Genomic DNA, 14907 nt, shown 5'->3' with positions numbered 1-14907 from the left:
CTATTTATACAAATTTGACCCTCCTCATATTCGGTCGTGAGCGTTGTGATAAAATATAACAAGCCTACTCGGCATGCTTGATTTTTTGTTTATTTTAGGTACGGTATTGATATGTTTAACAGAATTAAAATCATACATATTTAGTTTGATATATATGGAAATCAGTTAGGCATAAAGATACTTTTTCACAAAATAGCCACACCATTTATAATCAAAAATAAGGAAAACATTAATATTTAATTTAAACAAATCAAAGAATTTGCTTTTGTGAATTGCTATTGTTTTGTATTCATAATGCATTTTATTCAATTTATTCAATCAGTTGCATAAAAAAATGTAATAATTATCCCTGTTTATAAATAAACTCATCATAGATAACAAGACTAAATTTAGGATATACACCAGACGCGCGTTTCGTCTACAAAAGACTCATCAGTGACGCTCGAATCCAAAAAGGTTTAAAAGGCCAAATAAAGTACGAAGTTGAAAAGCATTGAGGACCAAAATTCTTAAAAGTTTTGCTAAATACAGCTATGCCTGAGGTAGAAGAGCCTTAGTATTAAAAAAAAATCAAAAATTTGTAAACAGTAAACTTATAAATATAACCATATCAATGACAATTCATGTCAGCACAAAAAGTGCTGACTACTGGGCTTGTGTTAAACCTTCCTGTGAATATTTGCCTGTCATTGATCAAATTGATTTCAAAATGAAAGTCCTTTAATTTTTCCGACATAGTCGGTATAGTTTCGGTTTGTGCACTTTAAACTAAAGAACGCTTCACTATGGCAACAGACTACGCATGCTAGAAAATCCTGTCTGTGATTGGACAAAACGCCGTCATAGTGGGTGATTTGGTTGTGTTTGAAAAAACGTCTCGAAAATTTTATCGTGATGGAAAGCAAGTGAAAAACTATAAATATTTGAACTAGATCTTACAAAGATTTATATTTTTATTAAAATAATTGTTTCTCCAATAGTTCTTTGCATCCATGAAAGCTGTTTATTCGGGACAATTATATAATTATATAATTTTTAATGTAAACTTTGTTGTACGAACGTACATGACTTTTAGAACGCACCTACGCATGTGAGATTTCCGCGGGGTTTTGGTGAATGTAAACAGAAAGATACTTCTTATACTACCAATAGTTTCTAGCTTTGTTAACTATGAATTAAGTTTAATGTAAACAGTAGTAAATGTATATAAGTTTCTTTTTATTTGCACTAAATTTTTTGACAAATAAAAATTTAAGGTGTCATCACAATATTCTTATATATTATTGCCTTAATATAACCAGACTTAGTAAAGAATTTCTTGTAGTAACATTCAGATGGAGATTTTATTAACCAGGTCCTACATCATTAAGTCATTGTGCTTCTGAAGGTTATCGAAATGATAGTTTTAAACATATACTCAAATCTAAATACGTCGGATATCTTTTTTTAAAGATAGTTCTTGTTTGAGTTGCGTTTGACAACATCATTTATAAGCCTCCTTCTACAGTTGTGTAGGAGATTTAAACAGTTAAGGCATTTACGTTCTAAATCCATCATCACTCACACTTTAAATAGCATTGACTCTAATCTTTATTGTTCTTTTTTCATCAAAATTAAGGATCAACGTAGATACAAATGAAGGGATAAAACAGAGTTTGTTATATTTATAGAGTAAAACAATCTGATTCAAATATTTTCTGAAGCTGACTTGATCATTGTGATTGAACTTTTTTTTATTAACAATTAATGTGTTTCGTTTGGAGAAAGGCACTCCTATATGAAACAACTTATCTCCTCTTTTATAATTATTCATTAAATTAGATGATATAGTCTTTATTCATGATTTTTCTTAAACAGAGTAAAAAGAAGCTATCTTTATTTTTTTTATCTTCGTTTTCCAATATATAGATTCAATCCTTTCACTTAATAATTCAAAGTTAAGTGACTGAATTGGACGCATCTATATTGGCGAATTTGAAACCAGAGACGATCATACCATAGATATATCATATCTGGATTTACAGTGGAAATTAACAATGAAGGTCGCTTGCAAACAACAAATTACTACAAAAAAGTTGATTTTAGATTTCTTATTGTAAATTTTCCAATTCTATGTAGAAACATTCGAACAGCACCTGCATATACCACATAGTTGAAATGCTATCCAACGCTTGCGTTTCTTATTATAATTTTCATTAACGATTAGCAACACAAGGGGTGTGACATATGAAACAAAATCTGCTTATCCTTCCGGAGATCCTCGGTTCACCCCTGAAGTTTAGGAGGGTTCGTGCTTCTTGGTCTAGTGTTTTTGAGAAGTGCATTGTGACCTGATGTTTGTCTTCTTGCCGTTTTAGTAATTTTTGGTGTATTTTCCGCCTTTTATTTGTCGAAATTATATATAGTCTTCTTTCTTTAACACAAATAAGTACTCTATTTAACAATACACTTTCAGCTTAATGATTTGGCTATACTGTTCGTCAGTTTTTGTCTTATTAGCTCTTTGACGTTAATGTTTTTGTTTTTTCAAACGTGTTTTGCCTCGAGCATCACTTAAGAGACGTTTACCATCGAAATGACTTACTGGTGCAGTATGATTGGTACTGTTAATATTATTAAATGTGGAGAACTAAACATCCTTGAGTAAAACAAAATAAAAGTTATTATAATAATAGTTTGAGAAAGTTATCCCTGAAACAATAAAGCTACTGTTGAAAAGTATAATATGTTCTCCCAAAAACCATTAATTCAGCAAACTTGATAATTTCAAAAGTAATAATGTTACAAGTTAATACAGAAATGGCCTTCACATGAAATGCAATTCAAAGGCATTCTTAAAAATAATCAGAATTAGATTTGTATTTTGACAGTGTTTGATTATTTCATACTGATTTACCCTTTCCTATATCAGATAAATACTGTATTATCACCTGATAAGATCAGAATGGTATTGGATAAGCAGTCATCACACTTATATTTAAACTTTATATCAGGAAGGCAATTGTTTAAGTTAACTAGTTAATTTAATCTTCCTGTTTAAGGAAGACAGCCAAATGGCTGTTTATTTTCAAGACCAATATACAATTGTATTGTCTGAGCATGCTTGATTGATTTGTCTGAATTAGATGGTCTTAAGCCGGTTTATTGATTTGTCTACGAATGTTGTTGGGTCACAATAGATAACATTTACAGCTAATGTAAATTCACTGCAAGTCAGAACTTGAACAATGCCTCGGAAACCTTTTTCGATCATACAATGGCTGTTAAGGTAGGGACTGGCGAGTTATTTTCATGGTAGATTTTGGTAATATCGGTTAAATTTCAAAGTTTTACGTGAACTTTGAACAGTACTCTTCATGACCAAATAAAACAACATAAAACGATATTTTTGCTTGTTATCCATATCATTCGACTATATTTTTAGTTTCTCATAATATCTTTGAACTCCTGTTATAACATCATCTTTTTTAAATTCAGTTTTTAACTAAGTTGCAACATATTTATTTATAGTGGATTGAGAAACAAGTTATTGCAACTTATATTAATATTTTGATATGAGCATCACTGATGAGTCTTATGTAGACGAAACGCGCGTCTGGCGTACTAAATTATAATCCTGGTACCTTTGATAACTATATATTAATCCCTAAAACTTTGCAGGTGCAAGTGCTGCCTTTTAGAGGCATTAGCCTGCTCTTTATCAAAATCTACAAGTATGTCTGTAATGTGCAAGAGATATGGTTCTGACTTAACACGGGTCAGCCATGTCCCCTTCCGACGTACTATCACCGTTTCCTCAAGACCATAATCGCAAATGGTGTCAAAGGAGAGTCGACAATTCAGTCCCTGAAAAATCTTTAACTTCCAATTTAACGCTTTTATTTTGATGGTTTTTAGTAAAAATTACAGTAAAACCACCGGCACTTGTATTTGTTTCTGCGAGAAGTGCCTGTGATTAAAACAGATGGTTCGATGATCTGTTCAGCTTGTCTCATCACAATTTTGGTTGATGTCACCAAAAATTAGCTTCACATAAATAATGACCATGGACTTCACTTTTATTACATCCAATTCGAGCCTGCTTTTCGTTAAGAAAGTATTTTGAAATCATGATTCTAATATGATGAAAGATTACTATTCTTTGTCATTTCGATTTTGACTTTGATCTGGTGATTCTTCAGTTTAGTGTTGATTATATTTAAACTGATCTTGGGTGTATTCACCTTTATTCATATTGTAATTTTCTAACCGGATATTTTTTGGTTGACTTTAGATGATGTCTGCTCATTAATTATGACATGTTCCAGATCAGTGTAGCACAAACATAATGATCTAGACTATCGTATATTGGTACACTGTGGTATACAATAAATGTTCTAACAAGTAATCTTTGCACTGATATTTAACATATTGGCGCCTGAAGTAATTTGAAACATGTCAAACATGTTACGCTTTTTATGTTTACTTTGATAATTTTAGCAAATTTGCATGATACAAATGCTCATGCTACCGATAAACTGATATATTACTCAGACAATCAGTATGAATTCCTGATAATTTACATGTAGATTGCATCGGAAATGTTTGAAAACTTCTCAACAATTGTAAAAATGATTTTTTTTAATGTTGTAATTGGCACATATCAAGGTATTTACATCAGTTTGATGTTAAATGAGCGTATTTGTGACGTCTATTTTTACTAACCTAGTACACTATTTTATTAAGTGGCCGGCTGAAGACCACCTCCGGGTGCGGGATTTTCTCGCTGCGTTGAAGACCCATTGATGGCCTTCGGTTGTTGTCTACTCTTTTATCGGGTTGTTGTCTCTTTGATATATTCCCTATTTTCATTCTCAATTTTATTCCTGAAAGTATCCGGATTTTGTTGACCGTGGCTATATACACTTTCTCCAAAATCAATTGGGTGATTGATCATCGGTTGTCAAAACGACCATCACGAAAACCTTGACCAAGACATTAGTGTTTACAAGAACTCAAATGATCGTTAGACAGCATTAATTACATTAAGTGTCTTACACAAAATAAAATGGCTGCAGTGGTAAAAAAAAACTAATCAGATGCAGTAAATTGTATACGAGGAATGAAAAATATCTGTAAGAAAATTAAAGGATAGATCATTTATGCAACTCACCAGCTTAACCGAACAGTTTATATATCTATCTTAAATAGGTTATGTATGGATGTCTTTACAGGAATAAATCAATGTTTGATCATGTACATTTATAAATAGGCGATGATAAAATAATTCATTCTCGTATAGCTCTTGTTTTTATATTCGAATAATTCATCGGTGTAAACAGAGACATATATACACATATATTTTTATATGTGTCTCTGAGTTATCAATCATCAAGTATTTGACAGAACACTTTAAACGACACCATTGAGATAGTTGAAACGGCAGTCTATTTTATTAATTTTTAAGTACAATAAACTTATCATAGATACCAGGATTGAAATTATGTACGCCAGACAAGCGTTTCGCTGAGGGTGCAATCAACAGGTTTTTTTTTCTATGACGTCACATTTTGAGGGAAGATGCGTAAGTGACCTTTAGTGGTGGACTGATTAATAAAGATACTTGTATAAAACTAGATATCAATGGAATCAGAATGTTCTCTAGTATATAATGAAATAAAAATAATGTGTACTTTTAATATATTAAAAACATTCCATCCAATGAACATGGGGGAAAAGGTATAATTTTAACATAAAAAAATTGAAACCAGGTCATGTATACAGTCATGAAGACATGATCATGCACATTTTACATAATCAAAACTGTATGAAATTTGAAGGTTTTTACCTGGCCTTTCAGTGTACGGTCTCCTGCTCCGAAAAGAGCTACAGTGGCTGCAAACAAGTTTTCAATTTTCACTGCAAAAATAAAACAGGATGTTTACAGTGTTGTCTCCCCTCAAAACATGTAAAGTTAATATAATTTTTAAAATTATTTCAATAATTCAACCTGTTTTAATTGAAAGCTAATTAACTGATTTTTGTAATCAATACAAAAACATGATACTTTTTCACCAATTGAGTAAATAAACAGGGGTTTCCCTCCAAGGTTATTTTTAATCGTGTAATAACCCCTAGTGTTTTTTATTCGAAACTGTTTATAGCACCCTCACAAAGGAGTCCTCAATGAAGTTCGAATCAAAAAAGATAAACAGGCCAAACGAAGTTCGAAGTTGACGAGCATTGAGTACGAAACATTTCCTAAGTTAATGTTAAGGTAAATCTATTCCTGGGGTAGAAAATTGTTTAGTATTACAAAAAATTCAAAGTTTTGTAAACATTTATTTTAAAATTAACAACAAGTTACTTGTTATCTACAAAATCGTATAACCAGATATGCAATTCTAGGCATAACAAGAACCACGGCATTTTTCCCCATTTTTTCCTCGAACATTTTACATAAACACAGAACGAGATGTTTTATGAAAAATATTGATATCCTTGAGGATTCGGATGTTACAGAGTGTTAATAACACAGAAATTCCTGCAATCATATTTTCTGAAAACATTTTAGATTTGTGTGAAATAATTTCACACTTGAGCACAAACAAAAATAAGTAGACTATTTTTACAATCCCCTGTTGGTACGTAGACATAAACAAGTATGTAATACAACGAATCGATCATAGTCATTTCAGATTCCTATAAGTTGTCTTCTAATTAAAATTCCCTTTCAAAACACAGACGAACATATAAGAATGTGAGAATATTGATACATTTTATAGGAGTTCTTTAATTAGGTCTTCTTCTGGCATTCATATAGCAAAAATCATGTTATACGTTAACATAAATGCTATTGTTTTATTGCATATCAAAATATCATATGCAATGGCCCGGTTTTAGACCTTGGAGTTTGGACGTTCTATGACCCGAATTTAGACGCTGAAATGTCTGGGTTTAGACATTCAACGGCCCAAGTAAACACATTTTATAGTCCCCGCGAAACAAACATTCAAAGGACCGAGTTTAAACATGCAATAGTTCAGATGTTCAATTGGCGACTATACACAATCAACGGTCTGAATTTATTCATTCAAATATCTCTATCAAGATTTGTAATGGCCCAATTTGAATCATACAAAGTCTAATATTAGACATTCAGCGGCACGACTTTAATCATAACCATTAAATTGCGGCTGTTAAGACATTCAAAGGACTAAATTTAGGCATTTAAATGTATTAGTTATTTTATATATTTCTCTGTCCTGAGTGTTCTTTTGTTTATTTGTACTGTATTACTGTCACTTAATGTTATCGTTTTAGTGGTATTTTTACCATTGTCATATAAGGGGGAGGTTTGACGAGCAATTAAACCAGTTTAAACGCACCATTTTTCTTTAAAATATCCTGAACCAAGTGAGGAATATGTCAGTTGTTATAAAATAATGTACAATGGCAGGGGTGGGGTTACAGTTCAGTGTTTTCCTCTTGTAATTGATTTCTTTCCATCGTTTTTGGTTTGTGACGCTTAATCGATATCTGAATATTGAACAGCGGTTTCATACTGTTGATTTTATTTAGACATTTAAATGTCTTCGTTTAGACATGCAAAGGACTAAGTTTGTACTTTTTGAGGCCCAAGTTTATAAATTCAAAGGTCTGAGTTTACAAATTTAAAGGTATGATTTTCGTAATTCAAAATGCCTCAGTTGAGACATTAGAGTTTGAACATTCAAAGGCATGGGTTTATATATTCAATGGTCTTAATACAAATATCTATAAACATAAGCAGGCCTGAGTATAAACATGTAAGGGTCGAAGTTAAGACGTTAATTGCCAGAGTATGAATATTTAGTTTAGACATTACATGACCCGAATTTAGATATACAAAGGACAAACCAATTTTCCTGCAATTGAACAATACTTATTTCACTACCCGTCATTGTTTGAATTTTGTTTTACATTTGTAGTACGGTGTACAATACTGTTCTGCTATGGCAATACAAAATATAAAATTGCAATTGTTTGACTGTTTGGTGTGCATATATATAATTACAGTTTGGTTTTATAAACACATTCATTAGTAATTTATCTCTTTTCAGGTTCCTGTGCCACAAAGTGATTATTATAAGTATGATGACCAGTCATCAGAAAATGGTGGAATTTCAACACGTTATACAGGAAAATTAAGCACCGGTGGTAATGGAGAAAGTTGTGACAATCAATTTCTTAAAGTTTTACATAAAGTGAACCAAACTATTGAAAGGAATGAAGTACGACTGGCGGAACAAGATAGACGCGACTATATCAGACAAGAATGGCAACAGTTAGCTCTAGTCATTGACCGAATGTTAATGTTCATATTTATTCTAGGTTTGTTCCTATATACCATTGCTTTGTTTGCTCCTGGAAACAGAGACATAAGTAACTTACCACCTGGTTTGTAGGAATTGACGAAAAGGAGGTGAAAAGCAAAAGTGTCTGGTCTAAATTATGTTAGTGGTTCTCTTATAGCATATCTAAATGATTTTGTTGAAATGAAAGGAGATTTCGGATTGTTGGAATGGACCAAGCAACTAAGCTATACGTTGTTATGACTGATGCACACAACATCTTAAATTCAGTGCGACCAACAGCTTGACATAGTGTAACATACACCTGTCACTCTTATTTATTATTTTTATTTTATATTTTGAAATTGATGACTACTAAAAAACCTTATATACAAACGGTAGTCTATTTTTACCAGGAACATATATATCGTATACTGTTCCAAGTTTTGTACTTAAATTAAATATTAAGAATGTCATATTATATAAGGAATATACAACTCGTCTAAACATTAACCCAACAATATAATGATATATAATTTGATATATTATATTAGACAAATAGCCAAAATATAGCCAACAATTTTTTTTTTTAATGAATAACTTAAAACAAAGTCTGTTTGTTGCTGTTTAAGTAATATATAGAGGTCTTTTTGATCAGGATAATTTGTCTAACCTGGTGCTAAATGTTATGTACATTGGATCAAATAGTATGTATAAATGTAAATGTCTGTGATTGTGTACAATGATGCACAGATTCTCATATCATATATATCGTGTTGAGCATGAACTTTTGTAGATATAGAAATTTTATCATTTAAACATAGTGTGCAATTCGAAATGATATTTTAGTTTATCGACCATATTTTATTTTTCCATCTTTCATACTGCTTGTCTGATTTTCGCCTAATAAAGGGTGATCTCTGTTTCATAAACGTCTGTATTTATTGATAGCATTGCAGGGCTAATACCAGTTTGTACAGATTAATGTGCATCGTCAGTTATGAAATCTTACAGTTTAATGGGTTCTTACACAGGTTTAATCCACCATTTTCTACATAAGAAAATGTCTGTACCAAGTCTGGAATATTACAGTTGTCAATTCTTTTGTGTTTAGGGACTTTCAGTTTTGAGTTTTCCTCGGAGTTTGGTATTTTGATGATTTTACTTTTTACAACACAATACCAATATTTTATTTTATTGAGAAAAGTTACTTTTGGATTTGTTCAACATAAGTTAGTTAAGGTAAATATTAAATCCTGGATGATCGGTAATGCAGGTTACAATGACACGAGAACACAATACATAATCAATATGTATATCAAAGAATGTAGCCTATCAATCAATGCAAAAAGTAAAATAACAAAAATATCGAACTCAGAGGAAAATTCAATCCTTTACCAAATGGAAAAATTAAAAGCTCAAAAACACGCCAAACGAATGGATATATCTGACTGGGTACAGGCATTTTCTTATGTCGAAAATGATGGATTAAACCTGTTTTATATCTGGCTTAACCTCTCACTTGTATGACGGTCAAATTAAATTCCATCATATTGACCACATTGAGTTCTAATATTTATCATTATAAAACAAACAAACATGTAACAAACAAACAACACAAAAAAGTGCATATCGACGAATCACACTAGGAAAATGAAAGATAAGAATGCATTTTGTTTTACCATAGCACAATAACACAATGACGAGATGTATAAGTATAGAACCATGTCATATGTAACAAAGAAACACAAAAAGGCATATAGACACATCACATTAGTAAAAATTTGTAAGGGTTCCGCGGAACCCATTGTCTCGCCTACTTTTGCTGTAAATCGCAGGCTCAACAAAAATGAGGCAAAAAATCAATAAAAATATTCCTCTTGATACTATCCTATGATTGTAAGAAGGCTCTGTCCAAGTTTGGTAAAAATCTAGGACAGTTAAGGAATCTAATAAATGTTGAAAACTTTAACTGCAGACTGTGTGTAATGTTAACTGGAAGAAAGTCAATTTAAAAGTAAAATACAGAAAAAATGGAGTTATCTTTATACAAAATTAACTAACTTATGATCATAAATAAGCTTCTGTCCAAGTTTTGTACAAACCCAGGATAGTTTAAGAAAGTTATTCAAATTTTAAAAACTTTTATCACAGAGTGAATGAATGTTTCCCTGCAGAAAAAACTAAGTCCATTTAAAGGTAAAATACGGAATAAATGGATTTATTAATTTATAAATTTTGCCTCTGGATACTATCTTATGATCATAAACAAGCATCTGTCCAAGTTTGGTACAAACCAAGGATAGTTTAAGAAAGTTATTAAAATTCTGAAAACTTTAACCACAGAGTGAATGTAATGTTTCCCTGCAAAAAAACTATGTCCATTTAAAAGTAAAATACGGAAAAAATGGATTTATTTTTTTACAAAATTTGCTTCTGGATACTATCTTATGATCATAAACAAGCGTCTGTCCAAGTTTGGTACAAACCAAGGATAGTTTAAGAAAGTTATTAAAATTCTAAAATCTTTAACCACAGAGTGAATGTAATGTTTCCCCGCAGAAAAAACTAAGTCCATTTAAAAGTAAAATACGGAAAAAATAGAATTTTATTTTTACAAAATTTACTTCTGGATACTATCTTATGAACATAAACAAGCTTCTGTCCAAGTTTGGTAGAAATCCAGTATAGTTTAAGAAAGTTATTAAAATTTCAAAAACTTTAACCACAGAGTGAATATTTGTTGATGCCGCCGACGACGACGACGACGGAATGTAGGATCGCTTAGTCTCGCTTTTTCGACTAAAGTCGAAGGCTCGACAAAAATGAAAGACAAGAATAAAAAAGTTATAGACAAAGCACATTAGCGAAAACGAAAGAATACAAACAAAACAATAACACAATGACCGTATGTATAAATTTAGAACCACGTCTTATGTAACAAAGAAACACAAAAGACATATAGACAAAGTATATTAGCAATAATGAAAAACAAAAATACAAAAGTTTTACCATTAAAAAATACTACAATGAGTGGATGTAATAGAACAGATCAACAAGTTAAAAGCACTAAATCTCATAATACTAGAATCATGCATTAATATAACCAGGTGAATTTACACAGTTACGTAGTGAACAGTGCTGAAATATGATATTGTGCAGCAAGAAATATTTTTTCCGACAGACTGACAATACAGCATAATTTTTTTTTTAAAGTTTTGTCCATAGATTTGCGAATTTTGAACAGCGGTATACTACTGTTGACTTTATTTAAGTTGGTTTGAAACATCACGCAACCCTTCTAAACCACAACTGACAAACGAAAAAAGAGAACAGGGCTGATATATTATAGCATATAAAAATGAAAGATCTAAAAAAAAACAATTTTTCTCATTATTATAGCTTTTATAAGATCATGTGTTGTTTCATTATGTGGTCAAAACGTTCACTCAAGTCAATAATAACAAGAATTAAATGCGATAAGAGGGGGAAGTAAAACTGCAATTGAATAACAACTATTTGTCGTACATGTCATCTCCATAGTACACAAATAACTTATTACTCCAGAAACAAAACCGCCTTGTTTTAAAACTGTGGTGGTTACCTATAAAAAGATCAGTTTGTCAAATAGGAAAATCATGCTGGACATCTGATGTATGGTACTGTCTTGTAAAGAGCAGATTTATTTTTTTTTTTTTTGCCTTATGGTCAGCTTCACCTTAAAGGATTCTTAATGGAACTCAAATTCAAAACATTTGATACTCCATAAACTGAAAAACGTGTTATAATATGCGTTGAGTTTTACTGTGCGCGTTTCTGTGGTTTTTTTCTACACTGGATAGAGGTATAGGGGGAGGATTGAGATATCAAAAAAAGAATTGCACACAGCTTCGACATCTTGAATTTTACCACAATTTGAAAACATTCATATCTAATTTTCTGATACCTTTCAATATATATATAATAATACGAAGATGGAATATGATTGCAAATGAGACAACTATCAACCAAAGTTAAACGGAATGAATGTAAGCAATTATAGTCTAGGCAACCGTACAGTCATCATCAATGAAAAAAACACATACCGTATCCATGGTGGCCAAAAGGCCCCGACATCAAAAATAGGAAACAATTCAATATGTAAATAAGAATAAAAAGCACGTATAATTGTCTTTAATTATCAAATATCCAAAATCAATGCAGGATTTTTTCTTTTAAGGTTATATGTTATTAATGGTAAATTGATTTTCCTTTGTACTTCTATATAGCAACCTTATCAGAAGAAGTTATTATTCGGGTCATACTTATAAGCGCCTTGCTATATACATTATGACGTCGTTTATAAGTCCGGGTCAAAGTCTGGGCATTATATATATAAGCAATATCATACAGGATCATACAGCCGGTGGGATTTTACGGAAATCAAAGATTGATACAGACAACAAAAAAATTAAAGACATTCTGGTCATCAAATTGATATTAGTTGAATATTATTATTTCCTATCTTTAGAGGTAACATTTCGGTAGTAGTATTAACAGTACCATTTTTTCTGCACCAGATGCGCATTTCGACAATAAAAGCCTCGTCAGTGATGAGCCAAAATATTTAAAACTTCAAACTGAATGATATTGATATAGTGGATTCAAAGATTTTTGGAAGAAAGAATTCAATGTTTTTTTTATAAACTTTGTTCTTTCGTCATTTCCATGTTTGAGTCAACTTTGTAGGTTTTAAAATGCTGCTTTCTATAACGTGATCACTAAATAAGATCGTCGTCTTCAATCATGATGGTGAAATACAGCCCATAAACCACTTTAATGAAAGGTAAAGTCTAAAGTAGCCCTTTGGTTATTCATTACTTAGGTAAAGAGACACCAGTAAAGGGGTATAGTACCAGTTAAGATGATCGTTAACTTGTTACCACTAGAAGCAATTATGAAATATGTATTGAACAGTTCACCAGCTCTTAATTTGTCTGCTCCGTCGATTGAATGTAGGCGAGACAAACAGATGTTTTAAAGCCGATAACTTTTCAATAAATATAAATAAGTAAATATCGTCTCGGCTGTTTATTAGTAATTCGTTTGAAATGATTAGTCTTCCAAGACAACCTTTATCATTCCAATCTCATCAACATTTTCCTACAATTAAGGTTTTGAATTTGTTTTCGAAAAAAATTTTGGCAAGTCCAATTGAATCAATATAGTACCTTTCAAAGACTCTATTTATTTCCTAGGTTTTTAATATTGAAACCGCATATGACTAGAACAATGTGTTTACTCGCACCACCACGCCTATGTCTATCCCTTGTTTGATAGGAATACTATTCGTTGACACTTGAAAGTTAACCCTGATCAGTAAGTTTGTTTCATCAGACATTCAAATAATACTTACCACACTTATTTCCCATATGGCAGAGCTGGACCAAACATTTTGTGTTTTGACTCACTGTGAAACAATCAGAGTACACCTTATCGTCTTCATTGGTTGTAAAGATGTCAATTAATTTACCTCCATTGTGTGTCTTGTCTTAAAGTCTATATGTTCTCCAATGCTACCGAATGGGCGGTCTCAGGGTAAACTGGGAAACCTCAAACTCATCTGTACAGTTGTTTCATTCTTTTCATCTCCATCCATGCGTTGCTTTCGATTTAATAAGATTATTCTCATTTGTCTTCTGGGTCAGTTCAAAACTACATTTCTTCTTACTAGTATATATATTAATCTATTGGTATATTTGGTATAGAGGTGCTTATATATATTTTAAAAAGTACTTGTTGGGAGTTGGTTTTGTGTTCGTATCGGCCTTCAAATAGTTATCAAAGGTACCAGGATTATAATTTAGTACGCCAGACGCGCGTTTCGTCTACATAAGACTCATCAGTGACGCTCATATCAAAATATTTATAAGGCCAAACAAGCACAAAGTTGAAGAGCATTGAGGATCTAAAATTCCAAAAAGTTGTGCCAAATACGGCTAAGGTAATCTATGCCTGGGATAAGAAAATCCTTAGTTTTTTGGGTTTTTTTTTTAAAAATTCAAAATTTGTAAACGGGAAATTTATAAAAATGACAACAATATTGATATTCATGTCAACTACTGGGCTGGTGATACCCTTGGGGACGAAACGTCCACCAGCAGTGGCATCGACCCAGTGGTGTAAATAGTTATCAAAGGTACCAGGATTATAATTTAGTACGCCAGACGCGCGTTTCGTCTACATAAGACTCATCAGTGACGCTCATATCAAAATATTTATAAAGCCAAACAAGTACAAAGTTGAAGAGCATTGAGGATCTAAAATTCCAAAAAGTTGTGCCAAATACGGCTAAGGTAATCTATGCCTGGGATAAGAAAATCCTTAGTTTTTTGTTTTTTTTTAAATTCAAAATTTGTAAACGGGAAATTTATAAAAATGACCACAATATTGATATTCATGTCAACACCGAATTGTTGACTACTGGGGTGGTGATACCCTCGGGGACGAAACGTCCACCAGCAGTGGCATCGACCCAGTGGTGTAAATAGTTATCAAAGGTACCAGGATTATAATTTAGTACGCCAGACGCGCGTTTCGTCTACATAAGACTCAT

General features: G+C 31.8%; 1 protein-coding gene across 2 annotated transcripts in view; it reads left to right on the top strand.

The window, feature by feature from the left end:
• LOC134706391 (neuronal acetylcholine receptor subunit alpha-10-like) overlaps positions 1-9150 on the top strand; it is a 47380-nt gene extending 38230 nt beyond the window's left edge. For both annotated transcript variants that reach the window (XM_063565293.1, XM_063565292.1), the window contains exon 8: positions 8082-9150. In XM_063565293.1, the coding sequence (XP_063421363.1) occupies positions 8082-8426 (345 nt within the window). In that variant the 3' untranslated portion in view covers positions 8427-9150. The remainder of the gene's footprint in view (positions 1-8081) is intronic.
• The last annotated feature ends 5757 nt before the right edge of the window (positions 9151-14907 follow it).

This window comes from Mytilus trossulus, chromosome 2, assembly GCF_036588685.1.
Source record: "Mytilus trossulus isolate FHL-02 chromosome 2, PNRI_Mtr1.1.1.hap1, whole genome shotgun sequence".
Classification (NCBI taxonomy): Eukaryota; Metazoa; Mollusca; class Bivalvia; order Mytilida; family Mytilidae; genus Mytilus; species Mytilus trossulus.
This window is presented reverse-complemented; position numbering and strand designations above follow the sequence as displayed.